Raw genomic sequence first — 27097 nt, forward strand, 5'->3', positions numbered from 1 at the left:
AATAATTACCTTATTTCAGAATGTAATTTAAAAATCCCTTTTGTGAATTAAGCAAATAAACATTCATATAAACAGAGTGCACAAATTTTTAAGTTAGATTGATGACTAATTCACTCCAGTTCAAATCCTCTGAATGTGCAAAGTGCTACAAATGTTGAGATACATAGGCTGGCAGTTTTTTTTTTTAAAGAGATTTATTTTACTTTTATTTGTAAGAGAGGAGAGACAGAGATTTTTTAGCTACTGGTTCACTGCCCAAATGGCTGCAACACCTGGAGTAGACCCAAATCAAAGCCAGTAGCCAGGAGTTTCTTCTTCCAGGTCTCCCACAAAGCTACCCTCTGCTGCTTTCCCAGGCTACAAGCAGGGAGCTGGATGGCAAATGGAACAACCAGAACACAAACCAGCACTCATATGGGATCCTGGGGCATGCAGGGTGAGGATTTAGCCACTAGGCTATCATGCCAGGCCCATCCTGGTATTTCTTCCAGTATGCTACCTGCATTGGCAGCATTACCGTCACTGAAGAACTTGTCTAGGACTGCCATATTTAACAAATGAAATACAGAATGTGAACTGGAGCCTATTTGAGCTGCCAGCATCACAACTTAGTTTCAGTGTTAGACCCAGAGCTGGTTGTTTGCACAGTTCAAGAATCCAGTTGATTTTATCTCATTGCTCTGTTGACCTGATTGTGCAAGTCATCTTCTCAGGTTATTTCCTTTGAGATTTCAAGATGGTTAGTACAACTCCAGGTGTCCTTGTCAGGTAAGTCATCTGTTCGTATGACATCCTTCTGATCAAGAAATGTTCCCCAGGAGTTCCCAGCAAGCTTCCTCTCAGATTATTGGACTGACTCTGAATCAATCATGAGAGGGAATAGAAAGTCACTGATTAGATTAATCCGGGTCTTCTAACGATTCTGAGTCACGTAGAGGAAACGTAGCTGCCTGAATAAAATTTTCTGTTTAAAAGAAAGACGAACGAATGCTAAAAGGATAGCTACCTGTATTTGCTATAGGGAAGAAAATTTAAAAATTAAAAAAAATTGCAGATTATGTAGGAGTTATGTAGAATTTGGCCTTAACAAAACACAACATAACAGCTTGAAATAAAAACTATTTCAACTCGTGATTTTATTTGGGTTGAGCACAGCTGGTCTTTCCTAGGTTTATTTATGTGTCTTTAGTAAGCTACAAGTCAACTCCTACGATTTGATTTGTTCTTGGCTAAGGAAATGGGACCAGGTGTCTTTCATTATTCAACAGGTTCTCCTTGGCTTAGTCTTTCAGTGGTCTGGCACAGTTCCAAGAACTACAGCAAAAACATACAAGTGTTTTTAAGGCCTAAACCAGAAACAATGCATTATCATTTATGCTGTATTATTTTGGTCAAATCACATAAAAAGGCCAAGAGAATGAAGAAATCGACTTTTCAGATTTATTTATCTGAAAGTTTGAACTACAGAAAAAGGGAGAGACACAGAGAAACAACAAGTTTCCACCCCCTGGTTCACTTTGTAAATGGTTACAATGGCTGGGCCTGCACTGAGCCAAAGTCAGGAGCTTCATCCAGCTCTCCTACAGGGGTGGTAGGGACGCAAACTTGAGCCATCTTTCCCTGCCTTGTCCGACACATTATCAGGTAGCTGTATTGGAAGTAAAGCAGCTGGGACTCAGTCTGGACGTGAACTGGCAATCATGGGATGCCAACTTCACAGGCAGTCTTACCCACTGCATCATGATGCTAGTCCCAGGACTTTGTCTCTCAGTGGGAGGAGCTCCAAAGTTACAGAGTCATCAAAGGACATGGACACTCAAAGTTTGTGACATTTTCACAACATTTCAGTTGCTTAGAGTTACCCAGAAAGTCAGCTAGATTGGCCACCACTGGGAAAGCAATTATTATTCAGTGTGGTTGCAGCTGATGACAGCCTTTGCTGCAGGCAGCCAAAGGTCAGAGGCTGTGATGCTGTGGGTTAGAACAGCAGTTAAAGAAACATGAACCCCTGGAGTATCTACTGCAGAAAATGTTAGAGATGATGTGGTCCAATTCCTTCACATTAGAACTAGGAAGTTAAATTTTCTTATTACTTTAAAAAAATCGAACAGCTTTAAACCAACAAATGATAGTTTTTGGCTCATGTTCTATTCCTCAGAAGAAACTTTTAACATTTTAAGCCATCTTGTTTTTATTTTCATAATTCTGAGCAATGTATAAGTAATATGCAACTGCTTTTCTTGTGATTCATTACTTTTGACTTACACTGACTATGTTAGGACATTAGCTATATGTATATATATATTTATATAATATTTATATATTCTCCCATGTACTTAGTAACATTTCTTGCTTGACTCACATTGCAACATTTATTAAAATATCTGTAGTAGAAACTGGGAAATGTGAGGACATTGATTGTCCCAGAGCCTGGAGGAGTGCGGCCCCACTGACCTTTTACAGCCAGGAAAACTAATTTTGTATTTCCAACTTCCAGAACAGAAGCAATAAATGTATGTTAAGTCATCTATTGTGACAGTCTGTTACAGCAGCATAGAACATACAAGAACATACAACAAATACCGTTTGGTGCTTATTTTATGGTACAGTTTTATTTATGCTGGGTTAAATATCGAGCTTCATTTTCAGTTAGTTTGGTTAGCTGGCTTAAGCTAAGTCTTCTGTCCATCAGCTTTGTAGAACACCTCTCTACAACTTTTCGTTATTGTCAGACATGTTAACAACTCTGTTAGTTTCCCCCTTTCCCCTTAACTCTTTACTAAACTGGTTCCTCCCTGCACAGCTATCTTGTGGGACTTTCTTGGACTGTTACCTTTGACATTCTGTTGCTTTTCTGAACTGAATCTCCTCTCATATCTTCCATCTTCATTGGTTTCTTGTTTAGTAGAAGCATATTTTCTAGTAACTTCCTGAGTAAAAGCTGTATGGGAAGAAAGGTTTTGAGACTTTACAACTATGACTATATTTTTATCCTACTTTTTTTAAAAAATGTTAATTTATTTGAAAGGCAGAGTTAAACAGGGGGAGACAGCAATTTTCCATCTGCTCGTTACTTTCCAAATGGCCACAATTGCTGGGGCAAGGCCAAGCCAAAATTATAACCCTGGAATTCCAGCTGGGTCTCCAACATGGGTGCAGGGTTCCAACAACTTGGCCATTTACTGTTGCTTTGTCAGACACATTAGCAGGTAACCGGACAAGAAGTAGAGCTGCTGGGATATGAACAGAAGCCCATATAGAATCCTGACATTACAGGTTTGGCTTAATCTTCTCTGCCACAATGTTCACATCATCTTTATTTATTCATTTTTTAAATATTTAGGTTTTTTTATTGCAACATCAGATATACTGAGAGGAGGAGAGACAGAAAAGAAAATCCTCTTTCTGATGATTCACTCCCCAAGTGACTACCACGACTGGTATTGCGCTGATCCGAAGTTAGGAGCCAGGAACTTCCTCCAGGTCTCCCACATAGGTGCAGGATCCCAAGGCTTTATTTCCCAAGCCACAAGCAGGGAGCTGGATGGGAAATGGGGCTGCTGGGATTAGAACCGATTGCCCATATGGGATCCTGGCATGTTCAAGGCAATGACTTTCGCCACTAGGCCAAGGTGCCGGGCCCAGCTCACATCATCTTTATTCTACCCTTACACTTTACTGGAAATTTGGCCAGATTCTGAATTTTTTATATAATTTGAGAATAAATAATTTACATTCAGAATTTTGAAGCTATTTTCTTATGTCTTCTAGCTGCCCATGTTGCTGTATATAGGTAAATAATGGTTAACATTAGACCTGGTGTGATGGCTCAGTGCCTAAATTCTAGCCTTGCGCACATGGGGATCCCATATGGTTGCTGGGTTGTGTCCTGGTTGCTTCACTTCCCATCCAGCTCCCTGCTTGTGACCTGGGAAAGCAGTCGAGGATGGCCCAAAGCTTTGGTACTCTGCACCCACATGGGAGACCTGGAAGAAGCTCTTGGCTCCTGGCTTCAGATTAGCTCAGCTACAGCCATTGCGACTACTTGGGGAGTGAACTAATGAATGGAAGATATTTCTCTCTGCTTCTCCTTTTTGTAGATGTGCCATTCCAATAAGAAATTAAATATTTAAAATACGGTAATCTTTTCAATATTTCATCTTTATGGATTCTCTACTCATGGGTTGTGAAATGTCATGAGGATGAGCATGAACTCTTAATTCTTACATGAACCCATGGAAATAGGCAGTTCTGATTCTGCATATAGAAGCACTGTGTGAAGCACAAGGATCTTACAGCAGCTTGACGGGAGAAGCAAGGAAAGCTGCAAAGAACTACAATAATGTAAAAAAGTAAATAAACAAACAAAAACTGGTTAACTGTGAGCACTCCTGACACACTGTGGCAGAAAGAACTCCAAATCTGGATCTGGAATTGAATTCACTCTCCAACAACGACTGCTGCACATAGATTTGGGGCTGATCACTCTGCAGGTCAATTTCCTCACGTATAAAATAGAGATTATAATATTATTTCATATGGGTTCCTAAGACTGTAGTAAAGTCATGGATGGAAAGGTCTGCTCTCTCTAAAGTGTTACACAAACAGAAACGCGCCAGCATCTTACTTGGAAATTTCGGATCCGGACATTGTGTGTAAAATACCCGGACTACCAGCCCGAATGCGCACATCCTTCGGCTCCCCTTTAAGTAGGCCGGCGCATGGCCCTCTGGGACTTGTAGTTTTGTACTGGCATTGGGCTGCCTCTTGCTCCTACCAGGACTGAGTGGCCGGAAGCCCCGGAAGTACTCCTTCGTTGAACTGGCAGAAAGGGAAGGGTCAGAGGTCGTCGGGGCAGAAGGTGTTCCTGCCGCTGGCCCAGTTGCTATGTAGTGGAGAGGCGGGCGCTTTCTCTTAAGTTCTGGAACGTTCTTGGGCTCGACTAGGGCAGAATCTCCAGGATTCCTAGCCGCCGGCGTCAAGTCCTAGCCGGCCGAGGAGAGCCGCCGCCGCCATGTTTGGCTGCCTGGTGGCGGGGAGGCTGGTGAGGATGGGGCTGGGTGATCTAAGGAAGAGGTCAGGATGCTGAGGGCGAGGTTCCGGGCGTGGAGGTGTGGTGGGCGTGCGGCGGGGCTGGGGATACGGTGACAGCACTCCTTGTCCACTTTCGGACCGGGTACGGGAGGAGAGCAGGAGGCGGGGGTTGACTTTTTTGCCCAACTTGCAGAGTTGCATTTTCTAGCAACTGCTGGTGTGGTGCTGTGCACGCTTGTCAATTGTTCTTTCAGCAGTGTTATCCGTAGACGTCTTGGCCACACATACCCCTTTCTCCTAGAATTCGTCTTCTCTTAAAATTCTCCTTTATTAAATGGTGTAGCTCCCTTTTTGATTTTCCCTTATCGGCTTTTGATCATGTATTTACTCTGCACACGATTCTAGGAAGCCTTTGCACACTCTCTCTCCTGAATGATTGGGAGCCCTGTGTGTAGCAGGTGGTTTTTGGTACTCTTAGTGGCATAAATTCGGATTGCCTGCCTTTGAGAGGGAAAATGTCCTGCCTGGGATGGTTTTGGCCCTCCGGTGAGAGTCATGAAGGAATGAAGTAGTTAATGACTATGTATGTTAAAAACAAAATGCTATATGGAGTTCATGCATCTCTCATACTGCTAGCTAACTTTGAAGGAAATTTAGTTGTAATACTATTTGTGGTTGTTTACCCAGCACTTGATGCATTTCTGTGATGGAAAGCCAGTAGAAGTTTCTTCAAGGCCAGATTTGTTGGAGGTGTCTGCCCCAAATGAGCACAACAGCCAGAGCTGAACCTATCTGAAACCAGATGTCAGGAGCTACTTCCGGTTTTCCCACTGGGCACAGGGTCCCAAGGCTTTGGCCCATCATTCTTTCCCAGGTCTCAAGCAGAGAGTAGGAGGGGAAGTAGAGCAGTTGGGACATGAACTGATGCCCATATGGGATCCCAGTGCATACAAGACTAGGACTTCAGCAACTAGGCTCCCGTGCTGGGTCCTTTGTTTTATTTTATATATATATATATATAATGTATACACACACTTTAGTATTATTATTATCATTCTATGATACAGTTTTATAGGCCCTGGGATTTCCCTTACCCCCTACCTAAGCACCCTTCCACACGCACACTGTAATCTTTATATTTAAATTGGAGTATTTTAAAGTGTCAGAAAGTGTAAAAGGAGGAAATGAGAACCTGATTTTCAGAACACGCAACTTTGGTATAGGTTTAATACAGGGCAATTGATTGTGCCTTATAACTAGCACGTGAAGTTATGTTGCAGTGTGTTTTTAAGTTTTTTTTTTTCTACTGGTAAATGGGGTATTATAGAGGAGACAAATAAGTATTTTCATTACAACCAGCAAATAATAGAACCAGCAGCAGAAAATAAGTTGCAGTCTAGATAGTAATAACTGACTGTTTAGTCTTTTTTTTACTTTTTTTTTTAAGATTTGTTTGTTTTTATTGGAAAGGCAGATCTACAAGAGGAGGAGAAACGGAGACAAAGATCTTCCGTCCGATGATTCACTCCCCAAGTGGCCACAACACAAAGAGCTAAACCGATCCAAAGCCAGGAGCCCAGAACCTCTTCTGGGTCTCCCACACAAATGCAGGGTCTCAAGATTTTGGGTGGTCCTTGACTGCACTCCCAGGCCACAAGCCGGCAGCTGGATGGAAAGTGGGTCTGCTGGGATTAGAACCGGCACCAATATGGGATCCTGGCGCATTCAAGGCGAGGACTTTAACCATTATGCTGTAGTGCCGGGCCCATAGTCTTCAAATCTAATAGTAATTCACATAGGGTGTTTTGGTGAATAGAGAAATAAAAGCAATTAAAAAATAAGCCAAAAAAGGTTACATAATTTTACAGTATATTTATGTAAGTGCTTTTAAAATTAATTTCTTTTTGCTAATGAATCTGAAATATCAATTATTAGTAACTTCTTTTTTAGTAACTTCTTTTTAAAAAATATGTTTTACTTAACAGTTTACTTCAAAGCTGCAGAAAGGGAAAGACTGAGAGACAGACCTTAGCATCTTCTGGTTCGTTCCCCAAATGGCCACAATGGCCAGCTCCAAAGCCAAGAGTCTCCCATGTGGGTACAGGGTCCCTATGGGACATCCTCTACTGCTTTTCCAAACCATTAGCAGGGAACTATATTGCAAGTGGGGTAGCTGGGATTTGAACCAGCACCCAGATGAGGTGCTGGTGGCATAGGCAGAGGCTTAAGCTGCTACACCATATGCTGGCCTCATCAGTAATTTTCTGAAAATATAAAAAAGATTTTTTTTCTGTGAAAGTGTATTTTTTAAAAATATTTATTTATTTTTATTGGAAAGGCAGATATATAGAGAGGAGGAGAAACAGGAAGATCTTCCATCTGATGATTCACTCCCCAAGTGACCGCAACAGCCGGTGATACGCTGATCTGAAGCCAGGAGCCAGGAGCTCTTCTGGGTCTTCCACACAGGTGCAGGGTCCAAAAGCTTTGGGCTATCCTCGACTGCTTTTCCAGGCCACAAGCAGGGAGCTGGATGAGAAGCGGGGCTGCTGGGATTAGAACCGGCGCCCATATGGGATCCTGGTACATTCAAGGCAAGGACTTTAACTGCTACATTATCATGCCGGACCCGAAAGTGAATTTCTTAAACTTCAATAAAATTTGGTTTTATTTTATAAACTATTCCATTCTGGAGCCAAAAAATTAGATTATGAAATGAGTCAAGTGGAAACTTCCCAGGGTTGTTAGAATTTTTGCAATCAGTTAATCATTTTTCTCAATAGTAATGGTCTATAAAGAAAATTTCTATGACCAGTAGGGCCATATTTGTAATTATAATGTATACACCCTTCCCCCCCAAAATAAGTATGTAGTTCTCTATATAACAGGCATTACCTGTGCTGGGAGTCAGGGTAAGGTTCCTAAGGTCCTTTAGTTAACGACATTTTCAATCAGCCTATCACAACCTTGTTTTATATGTTTTTTGATGATATTTACATAGTTAATTAGGTTAGGAAGGATAGAAAATTTGGGTGAAGTGGGTGAGACCATTGTTTCCAATTTTTCATTTATATGTGTTTCTATTTAAAGACACTTTAACATGCATTAGTAATAATTAATATTCAAGTAATGGCCATGGCATAATTCCTATTCAAGTAAGACTTATCTAATACAATTACTTTATCTGAAAGCAGTTTTATAGCTTTGGTGGGGGGCTTAGAAACACTACAACATTTCACTTTGTCATTTTCAAGAGCAAAATCAATAGCAACTCAAAAGAGGCAAACGTGATGCTAAATAGATAAAAATACTCTAGTTCACAAATATAAGAACTGAAACAGCAGACTGTTGTGGCATAATGGATTCAGCTGCTGCCTGCAATCCCCGTAAGCCATATAAGCACTGAATTAAGTCCTGCGTGTTCTGCTTCTGATCCAGCTCCCTGCCAGTGTGCTTGAGAAAAAGAAGATGTCCCAGGTGCTTTGGTCCCTATACTCCCTGGAAACCCCAAAGGAAGCTCTTGGCTTTGGCCTCACACAGTCCCGTCTGTTGGCAGCTAGCCATTCAAATAGTGAGCCACTGGGTGCAAGATTCTCTGTCTTTCTGTCTTTCCCTCTTGGTATAATTTTGCCTTTCAAATAAATGAAATCTTAAAAAAAAAAAAAAAGACAAACTAAACAGCATGGCCTTCTTCCACCGCAACTGGTACCGTGAGTCAAGTAACTCCTGTTTTTGGTACTTTGCTCCTCAGAGTAGCCATGAATGGCCACAGAAGTGCAGCAAACATTGATGTGGGGCTACAAGTGGGTTTTTGTGAGTAAGTGAATTCACAGGTCCATAATCTGCAAATAATGAGGGTTGACTAGTTTGAAATGCTCACTCATTTTAATTACCTGACGTTCTTTACTTTCAGACCGGAGAGTCAGTGTTTGATGGCACGGAGTTTTGAATAACCTTAGATTTTGACAACATTCTAAACAGTTATCTACGTGACTCAAATCTTACCAGGACATACCTGAAACAACTTCATTGTATTTTTATAAGACTGCATTAATTATATGATCATTTGAGACCAAATAAGTGATATTAAGTTCCTCTTCACAGAATGTCTGATGCTTTGTAGAGAAGCATTAAGATGTATTTATTTGCTTGCATGATTATTTCATTGCTCTTAAGCAGCATAGTTTTTAATGCTTTATGAAATGATATGCATAGATTTGGTAATTTCATAATTGGAATAGTATAATAACTTAACATTATATTTGGTATAATGGGCGTAGCCCACTGTACGGGTATCATGATTATTAGTGCTATTGTGAGAGTTACAGGAACTCATAAAACTATTGAACTAAAGCAGGTTTTTTATTTTCTAGGTACAAACAGCTGCACAGCAAGTAGCAGAGGATAAATTTGTATTTGACCTGCCGGATTATGAAAGTATCAACCATGTTGTAGTTTTTATGCTTGGAACAATTCCGTTTCCTGAAGGAATGGGAGGATCTGTCTACTTTTCCTATCCTGATTCAAATGGAATTCCTGTATGGCAGCTCCTAGGATTTGTCACAAATGGGAAGCCAAGTGCCATCTTCAAAATTTCAGGTCTTAAATCTGGTAAGAATAATCTATTAAAATAGTTTCACAGTTAAAGTTTGTTCTTAAATAATGTAATATGAAACATGGCTTCTTAAATTTTCCATCTTATTTTATTGTTAAGGCAGAAGATGCTATTATTGTAATTATCACTATTATTTTAAGGATACAGAAACTTTTCAAAAATAGTGAGATTTTTTGGTGGCTCCTCACATCTGCACTCTGCTGTTGGCGAGAACTCCTCAGCGGGTAGATTGTTGTTTTGTATTAGTGGATGATTTACTAGGTAATGAGAGGAGTCTTCTCATGTTACACATCCCTGTTTTAAGTGAACAGATGAAAAAGGTAAACTAATGGGAAATTGGAGTGCTTCATTGCTTCCATTACGGTTTTTGAATTCTTAGGATCGAATGTCCCTCCAATGTTTTTCGCTTTGTTCTGTAGATATCGGGGATGTGTCCTTATTTGTATACTTTTTTGTGCAGAAAATTGAGACTGAAACAGGATTAGGTGCCATTTACTTCCATTGAATCTTTGATTCCCTTAAAAAGCTAGATGAAGACATATATGAAAATCCTTAAAAATGCATTCTGCTACAAACTGTTTATGAAGTTCATAGGAAACTGTTATTTAGACAACATGTATGGAGCGTGTTTAAGTAACATGGTTAACAAACATTTCAGTATCTGCAATGGAGATTTAAGAGTAATGATCACATTCTTGCATGAAATGACTTACATTCTTTTTTGTTTTTTTTTCCAAGATTTATTTATTTTTATTGAAATGTCAGATTTGTACAGAAAAGCAGAAACAAAGTACTTCTATCCACTGGTTCATTCCACAGAAGGTCACAACAGACAGAGCTGACAGGGGAAGAAAGAGTGGGAAAGTTGTTATATCTTCTGGATCACTCCCTAAACGGCCACAGCTGCCAGGGTTGGGCCAGGCCAAAGCCAGGAGCCTGAAACTCCATCAAGGTCTCCCCATGGGTGGGAGGGACCCAGGCACTTGTGCCATCTTGCACTGTTTTCTAAGGCACATTAGCAAGGAACTGGATTCAAGTTTGAAGATTAGAGACTCAAAATGGCACCTGAGAGGGAGATGGAAGAGTTGCAGGTGGCAGCTTAACCCACTCCACCACAAACCAGCCCCACAGAAACTCTGATCACACCTCTCATCTTTTTTTTTTAAGTTTATTTTTTCTCTTTTTATTTATTTATTTATTTATTTATTTTTTTTATTTCCCTCTGCCTCCTCCCCAAATCTTCTCCCCACCACCATATTTCCCTATATTACTATTGCATAGCTCTTCATAAATAGTCACATGTTCATCATCGCGGGCATGGACAGTGGCGGAGAGTCCAACTTTCCATTGTCAAGATATAGTTAATAGTTCTTTAGTAGTCCATCTTTGATCTGGAAGTACAGATGCGTACTGTACTGCATCCTCACATCTGGACAAGATAGTCTGCATTACACAGTCACCACACCTCCCTCTTAAATGAAAAGCCACAATAAAAAATCAACAACAGTAAGGAAAATAGAAATTTACAACACCATGAATTTCTCAAGAGGTTTTGATAGTTCAACAGTCCTGAATTGCTGGCGAACCTGCCACTCCAATCACGATGAAATCTCTCCCGAATCCACTGGCTACTAAAGTCCACCTGAGTGTCTCTGTCTGCCCAGCTCTTCACTGCCAATGATTGGCTTGGGTAGTTGATCAGTTTGTTCTGTCCTCTGTCCTAGCCATGGTACCAGGTGTCCTCTGCAGGTTCCAATGTACTGCCATATCCTTCATATACATTTGGATGAACCTAGAATTGTAGCAGATGATGATCCAAGTACATCAGGCTCCTGTGATCTAAGTGGGAGGCCAGGATAGAATTTTTTTTAAAAATTGTTTTATTTTTGATGATTTCTGCATAGTTAATTAGGGTGGTAAGGCTCAAGGGCTACAAGAAGGTAGGAGAGATCACCATTTCCACATTCTCTTTTTTATTTTCCGGTATCAGGGGAGAGGGCAGACAAGGAGAGAAGCCACACAGCCTCCCAAATATCTCTGCACCCTGGGATGGAGGACAGACAGACACCTGACACCACCCCAGGGTCCCGATGTGGGGCATGCTGTGGGAGTGCTGTTCATGAGGTTTCAGAAGATTAACAGTTCTGAATTACTGCCAATCTTGCCACCCCAAGCACAATGAAATCTCCCCAGAATCCACTGGTTGACACAATCCACCTTAGCGTCTTCCTTTGCCCAGTAATTCATTGCCAACACTTGGCTGGGGTAGTTGATCCGTTTGTTCTTCCTTCCATCCTCTGTTATGGTACCAGGTGTCCTCTGCAGGTTCCAGTGTACTGCCATATCCTCCATGTGCAACTGGATATCCTGTCTACTGTTCCATCTAAGCCACTGAGGAGGCCAGTTCTGACACATGCATTCCATGGTCAGACCATGGAACCTGCTATTCTCCCCATGGTTGGGGTTCTGAGTCCAGCAGTTCAACTTTTAGGGAATCGCCCAAGAAACTTCATCTGAGGTGATCCCTGACCTAATTCTTGGGTGTTTGCTAATACAGGGTCTGGCACAGTCTGTCACCCCATTCAACTTATGCCACACTGGTGGTTGCAATTGCTGGATCAGTTCTGTCTCCAGCCCTGTCTTTTACACAAACCAATGGGTGTTGCAGCCCATCCTGATCCTGCCAGCCACACACTTGGCCTCCATGTACACCAGTGTGAGCTGCAGCCTCGTTGAATGGACCTGCAGTAACCCCCACCAGGTCCACCCTCTGCCCTGGTTCCTGTGCTTGTTAGTATGTACAGCAGACCGGTCTAGTCTGTCCCACATTCCATTCAGTTCTCATACATGTTGATGGGTATTGAAGCCCAGTTCGTCCCAACCAGCCCCACTATCCAGCCCACACATGTGTCGATGGGTGCCACTATTAGTTTAGCCATGCCTGCCCCAGTCCTTGTTCTTATGCTCACTAGTGGGAGTGGCAATCCAAGAGGGAGGTATCCACTGTTTCCCTATCAGGCCCACTCCCACTTCCAGATCCTGCACTCTCCTCTAAGATGGTTGTGCAGTTTAACTTGACAGTATTTGCCCCTGTGCCAGCATCTGCCAGCTGATGCTGCCATGGCAAAGTCCATCTAACCCACACTCATTCTGACTTAGCTTGCACCGTTAGGAATAGTTAACCCAGCCTGGCTTTTCCCTGATTCAGCTTACATGCAGGCCAACAGGTGTTGTAGCCCTGCCTGGTCTGGTCTGCCCTCATCTTAACTTATGCTCTCCAGTGGGAATGATGGTCCAGCTGGGGAGCCCAATGCAGTCTCCTACTGGATTCATCCCCGCAAACCTGGGTCTCATGTATGCTTGTTGGGTGCTGCAGACCAATCTGGCATGACCTGCCTTTCAGCATTTGCCAGTAGGTGTTGTAGCCTGACTGAGTTGACCCAACCTCAGTTGCAACTCACGCTGGTGGTAGCTACAGCCTAGCCTAGCCCATTTGTCCTCAGGGCTGACCCTCATATGAACTGGCTTGTATTGTGACCCAGCCTTGCCCAACCCACACTCCATTCTGGTGCTCAGATTCGCCAGTGGGTGATATGAACTGGCCCAGCCTTTCCCCCGTTACGTGGGCCACCTGTATGCCATTGGGTACAGTTCCCTGGCCTGGTCCAGGCTGCTCCCTATTGTTGTTCTAAAATTATTTCCTGGCTTCAGCCTGGTCCAGTTTGTCTCTTATGACTACTTGTAGAGTAAGAGAAATGGAGAGACAGAAAAGATCTTCCATCTACTGGTTTACTCCCCAAATTGCTGTAACAACTGGAGCTGAGCTGATCTGAAGCCAGGAGCTTTTTCTGATTCTCCCACGGAGGTACAGGGCCCTAAATACTTGGGGCATCTTTCGTTGCTTTCCCAGGCCACAGGCGGGAAGCAGGATGGAAAGTGGAATAGCTGGGGCATAAACTGGCACCGATATTGGATGCCTTCCTTTGAGGTTGAAGATTAGCCATTTTAGCCATTGCATTTGGCCCTGATTGTGAATATTTTTACCTCAAAGAAATGGTCAGTGTTTGATGAAGCAACCATGCTTGCTTACTCTGATTAGAATGTTATACTGTGTTCTATTTATATGTGTTTGTACATATATGTCATATATAATGTGTCCGTTATATAATGTATATATGTCATGTGACATATATACATATAAAATATGCAACAATATTTTATTTTTTCTGTCAGTTGAACTAGTATACATATGTCTAATGTACACATTATATATAATACATATATATGTACATACACATATATACCCATATATGTATATGTAATATTTTCCTCTCAATTAAATAAACTAGCTTATATAATTACTAGAACCAAAATTTTAATAAAAAAGTGTGGCCCGGTATGGTGGCCTAGCAGCTGAAGTCCTCACCTTGAACGCGCCTGGGATCCGATGGGTGCCACTTCTAATCCTGGCAACCCTGCTTCCTATCCAGCTCCCTGCTTGTGGCCTGGGAAAGCAGTCAAGGATGGCCCAAAGCCTTGGGACCCTGCACCCACATGAGAGACCTGGAAGAGGTTCCTGGCTCCTGGCTTTGGATCAGCGCAGTACCGGCCATTTCGGTCACCTGGGGAGTGAATCATTGGATGGAAGATCTTCTTCTCTGTCTCTCCTCCTCTTGTATATCTGACTTTCCAATAAAAATAAAATAAATCTTAAAAAAAAAGTGTGTTATAGACTAGTTAAAATATCTGACCTCCAAATGGCAGAGTAATGGGAAAATGGCTTTATTTGCATTATGATAAAAAGACTAATTCTAATGTTTTTTTTTTTTCATTTTCCTTTAGTTGTTTCTCATTCCCATTGTAACATGGCAGTTGCTCATTTATAGACAAATTTTCAAAGCAATATTTGTGATAGTAAAACAATACTTACTATACCAAGAACAACTTAAAATATTTAGACTTAGTAAATATTAAACAAATGGTAGAATGCTATTAAAATATTTCAATGGTTTTTAATTAGTAAGTTACCTTTTGCATGTTTGAAGTGTTAAAATTCCTAATTTATAGTTTTGAAAGACTAGACCTATTATTTAACAGTTGGAAATTTAGTGAAAAGAATAGGTGGATATGTAATGAATCAATATTTTTTAACCTTTGAGGGTCGGGGTTAGGTTTGATTAAATTGGACAAAACTTGTTAACCAGCATATTAGGGTGGGGAGAACACTTGATAAACTTAATGCTGTGTGTTTTTTTTTTTAAGATTTTATTTGAAAAGTAGAGTTATAGGTACACATCTGTACTTAACAACTGTGAAAACTGAATTTGATATTTCATACCATGGCTCACTTTCCAAATAGCTGCAACAGCCAGTGCTGAACCACACTGAAGCCAGAAGTGTTATATTCAATCCTTTTCTATGTAGGTGGCAGGGGTCCAAGTCCGGCATGTTAGCAGAGAACTGAATTTGAGGTAGAACAGCTGGAACTTGAACCTGTGCTGATGTGGGATGCAGAATGGGGGCTTGGCCAGGTATACTGCAATGCTGGCATCTGCATTAGTTCATTAACACAAGTATTTACTTACATGATTGTGTTTTTTTGTTTTCTTCCATTTCTCCTCTTTTTCAGGGCATTCTTCTAAATTATTTGTATTTCAGAAACCTCAGGGAAATTCAAATTAAAAGAAGTAAAAATTTTCAAAATTTATACACATAGTTTTTTTTATAGCATGTAATTGAACTTAATATGTAATTTCTGAACTTTTTGAAGATCTACTGTTGAATCAACTTCAAAATAAACTTACCTTTTAATTCTCTTTTCTGTGAGCATTATCGTGTAATTTTGCATTAGTTTTTGATGGTTCCTGGAATATAAGATACGTATCTATATTTGACAGCTTTGAAACTTAATTTTATAAGTTTTACAGGAGTTCATTTCCAGATTTTCTTGAATGATCACTTAGTCGAATTTTGAATATAATGACAAAAATTTAGGATAGAATCACATTTTTGTGATTTATTTATTTATTTGTTAAAGGGTTATTGTATTTTTATTGTAAAGTCAAATATTCAGAGAAAAGGAGAGAGAGAGGAAATCTTCCTTTCGTTGATTTCACTCCTGAAGTGGCTGCAATGGCTGGGACTGAGCCAATATGAGGTCAGGAGCCAGGAGCCTCTTCTGGGTCTCCCATGTGAGTGCAAGTTCCCAGGGTCTTGGGCCATCCTTGACTGCTTTTCCAGGCCACAAGCAGGGAGCTGGATAGGAAGCAGGGCTGCTTGAATTAGAACCAGCAACCATATGGGATCCCAGAGTGTGCAAGGCAAGGAGATTTTAGCCACTGTGCTAGGCCCATGATTAATTTTCATTTAAGATATTTGTCTCATTTTTAAAAAATCTTTGTACCAGAGTTCAACATTGAAGCTGTTAATAGCATGTGAGGATACCAGACAGACAATAAGAAGCCAAGAGCTCTATAACTCAGAGATATTTTGTGCTTGCTTCCCTAAAATATGGAATTTCCATATCCTTCAGAGTTGAGTAGCAGAGGCAAAAAGGATTATTTACTCACTTTTGTTTTGACCTGGTCTGACCCAGAAAAACATTTCATGATCAGGCAGGTCCAATTTTTCTTAAGAATTTTCTCAGTGGACGTCATTTGTACTTTTTTCATGGAAGGCTTCTGACTGTCTGTAATCTGCGTCTCTGAATTGTGTCCATCTCATTAATACAAATGAGACCCATAATTATAATGAAGAATCTGTTTTCCACTTATGCCTAAGTATTTTCTAAATTTTACACTAAAACTATTGATATTGTTTTTTCTTAAAATAGGTTATGAAGGTAATATTTAGCTGTACTAGCGTCATTAACTGTAGTATGTATTAAAAAAAAATTGTGACCATCCTTTAGGTATTCAGGTAGAAGGTCAAATGATTACTGATTTCTAGTTACAATGACTTATATATCTGTTAAAAATCTTGTAACACTAGAAGTAATAAGATTGCATGTAATAGTAACTTTAAGAAACTTGGGTTTTTGATGTATCAGAAGCATAAATATATTTTAAATTAGAATTTGAAAATTTGATTCTGAAGTTAGAAGGAGAAAGCTTTATCCCTTACTAAGTATGAGTAATTGAAAATTTTATAATGTGTATTTATGCATGTTTATGTGCATTTAAAAGTTGATAAAATGATATTTGTACAGTTCATATACTATTTGAAGAGTTTGTTTAAGCCACATCCACATACTCTTTCATACCCATAAAGTTCAACGTAAAACCTTCCTTTTCTCTGTAGGTTAACTATTTGTAAAGTGTTGCAACAGACAAAGAGGAAAATGGCTCAATGCCTCAGTCAGGGAGAATTCCAGTGGCATCTACAATGGAGAATTAAATGGAGAATGAGAGACAGAAGAGGCCAAGATTGGAAGAGCAGGTGGGGGAGTAGGACATTAGGTTAGATGTAATAAAAACACATTCAGCTTTACAAATATTCCCTGATGTGTCTGTAGCAGTTTTTTATGTGATTGTACAGTAGAAGAATAAGAAATAGTTGCTCACATCATCAGTAGCATAAGGAGGGAGTATATGTTTGTGCGAAAGTAATGTGATAAAGCTTTGTAACATATTCTTGTTATGGGAAATGGCTAATGCTTGGTTTCAGACCCCAGAGTGCTAACAAAATACACAGTAGAACCCTACAGAATGCTTTTATGTTTCAAATATTCAGAGTAAATTAGTTACCTGATATTTTTTTCTTTTTCTTTTCTACCTTATTTTGACCAATGGTCTACTATGAGGTACTGTTACTTCGGAGTGAAGTTTTAAATGTAATAAATTCTGATATGTTAAGATATCTTTTTGTTTTAGGAATTTAGGTAAACTTTATTTTTAAAAAGTTTTAAAAGAGAAGTAGAAGAATCGTATGAAGAATTCTTTGCACTGTTCCCCACACTTAAGTGTTTCCCACATTATATTTGTTTATTTGGAAGATTTATTTATTTTTATTTGGAAGATTTAGAGAGAAGGAGAGAGAGATCTTCCAGCTGCCAATTCACTCCCCAAATGGGTGCAGCAACCAAAAACTGAACCAATCTGAAACCAGGAGCTTCTTGGTCTCCCACATGGGACCTGCTTTCCCTGGCCATAAACAGGAAACTAGATTGAAACTGGTATAGCTGAGGCATGAACCGGCACCTATATAGGATGCAAGCACTGTAGGAAGTGGATTAACATGCTACACCAGCATATCCTCTCCACATTTTATTTATAGTTTTTGCCACATTTTATTTGTTATTTTTTGGAGAGAATTAAACATTTGTTTTATTTATTTGAAAGGGAGAAGGAGAGGGAGGAGGAGAAAATGAGAGAAAAATCTTCCATCTATCCTCTGGTTCATTCCTCACATGAACACAGCAGCCAGGGCTGGACTAAGCTTAAGCCAGTAGCTACAGCTATGGGGACCCCAGCACTTGTGCCATCTTCTGCCACTTTCAAGAGGTTAAAAGCGGAGCAGCAGGAACTTGAAATGGTACTCATGTGGGATATTGTTATCACAGATGCTGTTATAACCTGCTATGCCCTGACAATAGCTCCTTAAATTTTTGAGAATAAGTTGTAGACCTCATGCCCTTTTATTCCTAAACACATTAGTATATACTTTTATGTATTAGTACGACAATGTTCTCTTTCAGTTTAATGGTCAAATTCAGTATATTTATACAATGAATATAGTACTGTTAATACACAATCTACAGTAAGTTTTGCCAGTTGACCCCATAACACCCTCTGTCAGAATTCTCTCTCCATCTAGAATCCATTCAGAGTCATTTACTGTGTTTAATTATACTTTTATTTTCAAATCTGGCGTAATTGTCTAGCTTTTTTTCCTTTATAACAGTGATATTAAAACTACATGTATATAAATTCTTGGTACCAAGGAACTTTTAAGGAATGTTAAAATCAGTATTTTAAAAATCACAATTTGAAGTTCTTTGTCATTCTGCTCTTTTCTTTTTTTAGGCTTTTTACCATGGTTTAGTGTCAGCACTTCTAGCTGTCTTTGTATGGGATTTATGGTCTCATTTTTTTCCAGCTCTTTTGCCAGGAAGGAACTTTCAAATTAATTCTACATCTGTTTTAAAATAGGTTAAACAAATCAAGCTGGTTAGAAATGACAGTAAAGGGCCCAGTGTGGTAGTCTAGTGGCTAAAGCCTTGTCTTGCGTGCTCCAGGGTCCAATCCTGGCTGCTTCACTTCCCTTCCAGCTCCCCAAATGTGGCTTGGGAAAGCAGCAGAGGATGACCCAAAGCCTTGGGACCTTGTACCCACTTGGGAGACCTGGAAGAAGCTTATGGCTCCTGGCTTTGGATCAGCTCACCTCTGGCCGTTGTGCCCATTTGGAGTGAACTAGCGGATGGAAGATCTGCCTTACTGTCCTTCTCTCTGTAAATCTGACTTTCTAATAAAAATAAAGAAATCTTTAAAAAAAATGAAAATAAAACCTTAGGATGCTACTATTAATCTAGTGTAATGACGTAGTTAGTGAACCAGAATGGGAGCCCCTTTTGACATTTTTTGACTTGCTCTCTTGCGTAACTTCATTGTAAAGTAAGAAATGAATGGATCAGTTACGAATTCATACTATAAAATTTCATATAAATATATAGGATCATGAATTAAACATTAACTTTGTAGCTAAGTAGTCTGTTTTGTATCTCAGTCATACTTGTAACTGAATCTGCAGTATCAACCAAGATATACTACCTTGGAAGAGAATTCAGGTGAAAAGGAGGTAGTAATAATATTTGCATTAAAACTATTTCTTTGAGGGTCCAGCTCATTGGGTCAACTGGATAATCCTCTATCTCCAAGTGCAGGCATACCATATGGACACCATTTCATGTCCCAGCTGCTCCACTTCCCATCCAGCTCCCTACCTGTGGCTTGGGAAAGCAATGGAGGATGGCCTAAAGCCTTGGGATCCTGTACCTACATGGGAGACCTGTAAAAAGCTCCTGGCTCCTGGCTTTATATCAGCTCAGTTGCAGTTGTTGCTGTTATTTGGAGAGAGAAACAGTGGATGGAAGCTCTTTCTCTGTATCTCTCCTTCTCTCTACAAATCTGCCTTTCTAATGAAAATAAATAAATCTAAAAAAATGTGAGCATTAGACATAATCTATATGAAATGCATAGTGGCATCTGGCACAGAGTTGATGATCAGCAAATAGTTGTTGGGTTTTCATGAAATCATAGAATATCAGAAGGAATGCTAGAAATGACAAATATAGTGAATCCAGTTTAGAACAGTTTGGTGACTTAACTGCTTCCGTTAGAGTATAAACTCTTTGACACCTGTGTAAGGACTTTTGTCTTTTACTTTGTACTATACAAAGCACAGCCATAGACTTAATGATGCTTCTTTTTAGTACCTTTCAAACATGAAAATTCAGACATTACAATGTCACATTATTTTTTACCTGTTTAAGATATTTATTGCTGATGAGTTTTGGTGAGACACATTGCTCTTAGAATATGTATTATTGGAAAATGTAATTTTTTTTTTTAGATTCTTTTTTTCTTTTTTTTATTGTTGTTGGAAAGCCGGATATACAGAGAGGAGGAGAGACAGAGAGGAAGATCTTCCATCCAGTGTTTCACTCCCCAAGTGAGCCGCAATGGGCCCGTAGGCGCCGATCTGATGCCGGGAACCAGGAACCTCTTCCGGGTCTCCCACGCGGGTGCAGGGTCCCAAAGCTTTGGGCCGTCCTTGACTGCTTTCCCAGGCCACAAGCAGGGAGCTGGATGGGAAGTGGAGCTGCCGGGATACGGACTGGCGTTCATATGGGATCCCGGGGCATTCAAGGCGAGGACTTTAGCTGCTAGGCCACGCCGCCGGGCCCGGAAAATGTAATTTCAAGGTTATCAGGTTGGTATGGTGATGACCATCCTTCATCTAATTATGAACTGTCAAAGGCTTCAAACTTTCAGGTACTGTGTTTTGGTAGTGTGTGTGCCAGAAGACACAAGAGGTAACCGTAAGTTAGAGTCTTTTAGCCATCTGACTTAGGAGGTTTGCAAGGTTTATCTAGTCCAGGTTCATTCATGCACATTAAGGAGCAGTTGCATTCAGAGGACTTGAGCTATATTTGCAAAGCCGTATAATTTAAAAACAAATAAAAGATGGAATCATTATCTCAGTTTTCTGTATTTATATGCTTTTAATAATCCCAATACAGTTGTTTTCAGGGCAGTTGTTTACTATGGTGGTTAAGACACCAGTTGGGATAACTGCATTCTCTTATCAGATCTACCTGTGTTCTAGCTTCCTGATAATGCACACACTGCAAATGTGGCTCATGCGTTTTGGATTCCAGACACCCACATGTGAGACCTGGATTGAGCCTGGCTCAACCCTGACCATTAACAGGCATCTGGAAAGTGAACCATCAGGAAGTACACACAGACTCTCTTCCCACCCCCCAAAATAGTTTTTAAAATGTTTTTTTCACTTTTTATTCTGAACATGCTATGTCAATTATATGTCTATCCAAGATTCCCCATCTATCCAAATGTCTGTCTGTTTATCTCCATTATAACCATATAGCAAATGATAATAAAGGACCACTCTTTTTTTGGGTACTAAAATATGTATTGTGTTCTAATATTTTTTTCCTAGATCATTGGAGCTAGTTAGGCAAATAACTGTATTTTCTGGACTAACATAATTTGATGTTGAAAATAAAATGGTGGAATAGGAAACTTCAGAAATGTATCCCTTCATAAAAGCAGTAACAAAACTGCCAAAATCTATCAGAATCAATTGTCAAAACTGTCAATCAAAGACTTGTAATCAGGGTAACAGTTAAGCAAGAAAAATCACTATCTTAGAACAGTAAGCTTAGTGGCATTTTAACTTACCCTGGTCCCCTTCCCCTGTTCCTGAGCTCAGTGATGGCCTTGAAAATAGCTGTCTCTGTTCTTGGTCCTGGTGGAAGGTTTCTCAATCGCAAAGAATTGTGATTCACTTCTTTTGATCTTTTAAATGAATACCTAACAGACTAATTCAAGAAACTTGCTTTTATCACAAGTAACTTCACTGGGGGGTGTTTATCAGAAATAATTTATATTTGTACTAATATGCTTCAAAAGTTTGTGGAAAATGAAATTAAAAATACTTTTATTTGTTGTAGATTTTACAAAAAAAATCATGCAAATAAGGAGCCTTAGAAGTTCTGGTAGAATGAATATTATGAAAAAACTGCCTGAATTTAAAAAGAGTTTTTACCAAAATCTTTTAATTTCACTTTCCCTTAAAGTTAAGTACCCTCGTATGTACTAATCTCTGTTGATTAAGAAAAGGACAACAGATGAGGAAACAAGACTAGAAAATTTATAAGGGAAGTCTGAGAGGAAGTTATTTTGAGGAGTTAATGCTTGGAAGTTTTTGACATATTTCTGGGATTCTGGAAGTGTACATACATGAGTAGAAGTATGCACATGCTCAAGATAGACCTTTGGAGGTCCCAAGCACTCCACTCGGCTTGACTTTAATACTCTATGCAAGAAGGAGGGAGAAAGCAACATGACTGATTTTTGAAGGCATGGCCCAACCCAGAAGGCCCATCTGCAAAGTCTGGGAGACTGCTTTGCTAACATTAGGGAGAGCTTTTAATTACTAGCTAATCATAAAACTTACAAAAGAAAGACTTTGGTTGCCATACATGGTAAAGAGCAACTTTTATGGAGTTAAAAATCATGTGGAAACAACTACAACAAAAGATATCAGCTAATACTGAGAAAGGAAAAACATTAGATTTCTATAGTTGTGATATTGTAAAATTCAAAATGTCAACTTTTCTGTGAGAAGTTATGATATATACAGAGAAGCCAAGTAAGGCCCATGCACATAAGAACGTAAAATATCTGCAAAGAGCACAGATATTATAGTTTCTAAACAAAGTCTTTAAACAAACTGTTATATATACTTAAGGAGCCAAAGGAAATCAAGAGAATGATGTGTCATAATAAGATAATGTCAATATAGAAGGTATTAAATAGAACAAAACATTGTGGAGCCTACTCTGTGCCCTGGTTCCCATGCTTGCCAGTATGTGCAACAGACTGGTCCAGTCTGTCCCACATCTCTTTCAGCTTTTATACATTTTGTTTTTAAAACTAATGAGTAGAAATGCCCCAAATTTAATTTAAAATACCTTTTAATCTACATATTTAAGTCGCTCAATATATTCCAAGTAGGATAAAGTCCATGTCAGTAAATAATCACATATTTTAAATATTTAATTCATTGGAAAGGTAGATTTGTAAAGAGAAATAGATGAAGAGAAAGATTTTCCATCCACTGCTTTACTCCTCAAATGGCTGCAATGAACAGAGCTGAGCCAATCTGAAGCCAGGAACCAGGAGCTTCTTCTGGTCTTCTACGTGTTCATTATATATTGTTTTTCTTTTAATAAGTCTAATGTGGATTAGCAAAATTATTTGTATTTCCCAAGTATAAACTAACTGGTATCCTAGGTCTATACTTAAGAATATGCTTTTTTGTATAAAGGGTGAAAGCTACTGAATTTTTTTTTTAAAGATTTATTTATTTTTATTGGAAAGGCAGATTTACAGAGAGAAGGAGAGACAGATCTTCCATCCACTGGTTCACTCTACAAATGGCTGCAGTGGCCAGAGCTGAGCTGATCCAAAGCCAGGAGCCAGGATCTTCCAGGTCTCCTACGCAGGTGCAGGCTCCAAAGGCCTTGGGTCATCTGCTACTGCCTTCTCAGGCCACAAGCAGGGAGCTGGATGGAAGTGGAGTCATGGCTACATCCTCCCAGGATCTGTATTAATAGACAGTTGTAGTTAGGAGCCTATACCTTCTGGTGCTTGACAGGAACATGTTCATCACTAGGCCGTACTCACCCCTAAGCTCAGATTTCTTCATTGTCCGGAGTTATCAGCTCTTGAGTGGAAAGATCCTTCACACTTAGTAAAATATGCTGTTTCTTGCAGTTATAATGGCAAGATTTTTGTTTAATAAAGTTATCAGCGAATGTTAAAACTGGTTCTGAAAACTGGTCCTTCAGAAGTAGCAGTGAAACCTTATATAATTTTCATTCTGTTGCCATATATAGCTAGTCATTTCTAATAAATTTTAGAAAAGTAGTAGCTATGTTTCCTAATAGGAAACTTAGTTTTTTTGTTTTGTTTTGTTTGTTTTTAGTATGCCAAGCACCAAGTAACCTTTTACATTTATCTGAAAAGACAAAATTGCACATATAAAAACTTCTTAGTATATGTGTAAGTGTACAGATAAAAAGTTCTTCACATATTTAGAAGAGGAAATTTATAAGAATGCAAGTTAGGGCTGGCATGGTGATGTATTTAGGCTAATCCTTTGTCTGCAGCCCTGGCATCCCGTATGGGCACCGATCCGATCCTGTGTGCTCCTTGTGCTCAGTCTGGGAAGGCAGCAGAGGATGGCCTAAGTCTCTGGACCTGTGCACCCACATGGGGGAGCCCAAGGTGACTCCTGGTTCACATTTCAGACCAATTCTGGCCATTGCAGGTGGCTTCAAGCAAAAATAAACCTTTACCCACCCCCCAAAAAAATTCACTTTAAGTATTAAATGTACTCATTTCTTTCAGGAGAAGGGAGCCAACACCCCTTTGGAGCCATGAATATTGTCCGGACTCCATCTGTTGCCCAGATTGGAATTTCAGTGGAATTATTGGACAGTCTGGCTCAGCAGACTCCAGTAGGCAATGCAGCTGTATCCTCAGTTGACTCATTCACTCAGGTACTATAATACACATTTCACTTTTTTGTCTCCCTTTACTTTGTGAAAGTACGGTCGGCAAAGTTGTGTGTCCTGGGCTGAGCATTTGGTGCAGCAGGGAAGATGCCTCCTTGATACCCTCATCCCGTGTTGGCATTCCTGGCTATGAGTCCTGGCTGTGCTGTGAAGCTCCATTTCCTACCAATGCCCACCCACCCTGGGACGCAGTGATTCAGATCATTGGGCCTCTGCCTGCCACAAGAATGTTGTCAGTGTGTTTTTTTCCTTGTTATTGCAAAGACTATTTACAATGTGAATTGAAGCTTTTGAAGTTACATGAGGGTACTTCAAAAAATTCCTGGAAAAATTGAATAAAAAGGTAAATTTATTTGGCTCAGGAATCCTTGTATTTAAAAGTTGCTGTTGCTGGAGAGGAAACTTGTTGATTTTTTCTTGATTTTCATCTTTTGTGAAGATTTATTTTTATTGGAATGTCAGAAAAACAGAGAGGAGAAGATAAAAAAAGAAATATCTTCTGTCTGCTGGTTCATTTTCCAAGTAGCCGCAATAGCTGGAGCTGAGCCAGTCCGAAGCCAGGAGCCTGGAGCCTCTTTCAGGTCTCCCATGTGGGTGCAGGGTCCCAAGGCTTTGGGCCATCCTTGACTGCTTTCCCAGGCCACAAGCAGGGAGCTGGATGGGAAGTGGAGCTGCCAGTATTAGAACCAGCACCCATATGGGATCATTGCATATTCAAGGTGAGGATTTTAGCCGCTGGACTACTGCACCAGGCCCCAGGAACATTTTTAATTAAGCAAATTGATGCCTCAGTGGAATCTTGAGGATAATACATTAACCTACTAATTGTTAACTTTACAGTTCACACAAAAAATGTTGGACAACTTCTACAATTTTGCTTCATCATTTGCTGTCTCTCAGGCCCAGATGACACCAAGTCCATCTGAAATGTTCATTCCAGCAAATGTGGTTCTGAAATGGTATGAGTCTTTTTCTAACATAAAGACTGAATAACTGTGTATATGTACATATGTTAACATTTAAGCATATTGTTTTATTATGGACATCAGACTACAATAACATTTTCATGCCCTTAAGTATGTATTATAAGATACAGATCAGAAATAGCCCTTACCTTGCATACTCTGTTCTGTATTAGCTGCATTTTTATATAGAACATGGAGTTCATTACTTTTGCATATAGAGATAAAGCCTCTGTCTCCTGTAAAAGAGAATTCTTCAGTTCATTTGTACTGTGAACTCTTAAAGAAAATACAATTACCTTTTTTTAGGGACCACTAGTAAAGACTGCAAATTTTTACATATACAAAGAAACTTACAAAATTAGTTGACTTTTTGTTGTTGTTAAGTATAAAAAGCCTTGATTTAAAGTGAACGTGCGTAGGGCATCTGGGCGGTTTACACTGCATCCTGAATGTAATGACTAATACATTTATGTTGCCTCCTTGCCATGTCTGTGTTTTATAGGTATCTCTTTTCACTTTGGATATTCTAGTAGTGGGCGGATGCTTAGGAAGATGTTTGTTGAGATCTGGGACAGTGTTGTAGCGTGGGAAAGCACTGGAATGCACTAGGTTTGAATTTTGTCACACTGTAGCTATGTGGTTTGGAATCAATTACTCATATCAATAAAAGAAAAGTTCAGTGTGATTTTTAGGCCCTTTCTTGCTGTCAGATTTGCAGAAGACAAGTAATTAAAATTTATTATGATTTATGCTTTCTAATAGCTAATCAAAACTGCTCTCACAGTTAAATCACCACACTATCTTTATAAGAATAATTAAATTTCCACATTGGTTTTGAAATGTTTTAATCTTAGCTTTTCAGAAATTTTATGTGAAATTGTTTTTATAAGTTATTTTTAGATCATAAAAGATCTTATTTCAGTTTCCATTTTCTTATAAATATACTTTTGCTTTTCTAGGTATGAAAACTTTCAAAGGCGACTGACACAGAATCCTCTCTTTTGGAAAACATAATTTGAATAAGGCACTATATGACAGATCCTAAAATCTGTCATGTTTGGAAGATCCATTTGAAAGTATGAAGACAAAAGAATCATGAAATCTAAGTGTAAGAACTGTTTAGTGACTGAAGCAATTAAAATCTTTATAAAAAATTTAAAACATTCAAAACTGCTCATCATTAATGACTTTTCCCCCTAAGTCTGTATTACTACACAGTGGGAAATGTTGCTTTGACCATCATCCCTTGTTTAACCAGCACAGTGCTGAATGTCATTGCTCACGTAGTTTACAGTGGATGGCTAGAGTAGTTAACCTTAAATCAAGCGTGTTAGAGTTGGAAGACTTTTGAAAAATATCTAATACACATTTTGACATGGAGCATTATTTTCAGGGAGTATTTAATGTTATGAATTTTATCACAACAGGCTGGCTGTCGGTTTTTGTATCTACAGTTTCATACATTTCTGTTTGTTTTATGAAATTGCCATAGTTAATACTGATGAACTTTAATAATGTTATTAGGCATTTTTATATAGAACATGGAGTTCATTACTTTTGCATATAGAGATAAAGCCTTTGTCTCCTGTAAAAGAGAATTCTTCATTTCATTTGTACTGGTGAAGTCCATTGGCCAAAGACCACCAGTGATCAAAGTTG

General features: G+C 39.4%; 1 protein-coding gene across 4 annotated transcripts; it reads left to right on the forward strand.

Annotated features, from left to right (window-relative positions):
* The first annotated feature begins 4813 nt into the window (after positions 1 to 4813).
* On the forward strand, positions 4814 to 26599 carry HIKESHI (heat shock protein nuclear import factor hikeshi). 4 transcript variants are annotated; one of them, XM_058663706.1, is made up of 5 exons: positions 4818 to 5111; positions 9408 to 9645; positions 24307 to 24458; positions 25314 to 25432; positions 26398 to 26599. In XM_058663706.1, the coding sequence occupies exons 2-5, from the start codon at positions 9495 to 9497 to the stop codon at positions 26450 to 26452; spliced, it is 477 nt and encodes a 158-aa protein (XP_058519689.1). In that variant the 5' UTR covers positions 4818 to 5111; positions 9408 to 9494; the 3' UTR covers positions 26453 to 26599. The 4 variants fall into 4 exon arrangements, with proteins under 4 accessions (XP_058519691.1, XP_058519689.1, XP_004589883.2 ...); XM_004589826.4 differs by having other exon boundaries at positions 4818 to 5044; XM_058663707.1 differs by lacking the exon at positions 4818 to 5111 and adding an exon at positions 16949 to 17086 and having other exon boundaries at positions 9508 to 9645.
* The last annotated feature ends 498 nt before the right edge of the window (positions 26600 to 27097 follow it).

This window comes from Ochotona princeps, chromosome 4 (genome assembly GCF_030435755.1).
Source record: "Ochotona princeps isolate mOchPri1 chromosome 4, mOchPri1.hap1, whole genome shotgun sequence".
Taxonomy (NCBI): Eukaryota; Metazoa; Chordata; class Mammalia; order Lagomorpha; family Ochotonidae; genus Ochotona; species Ochotona princeps.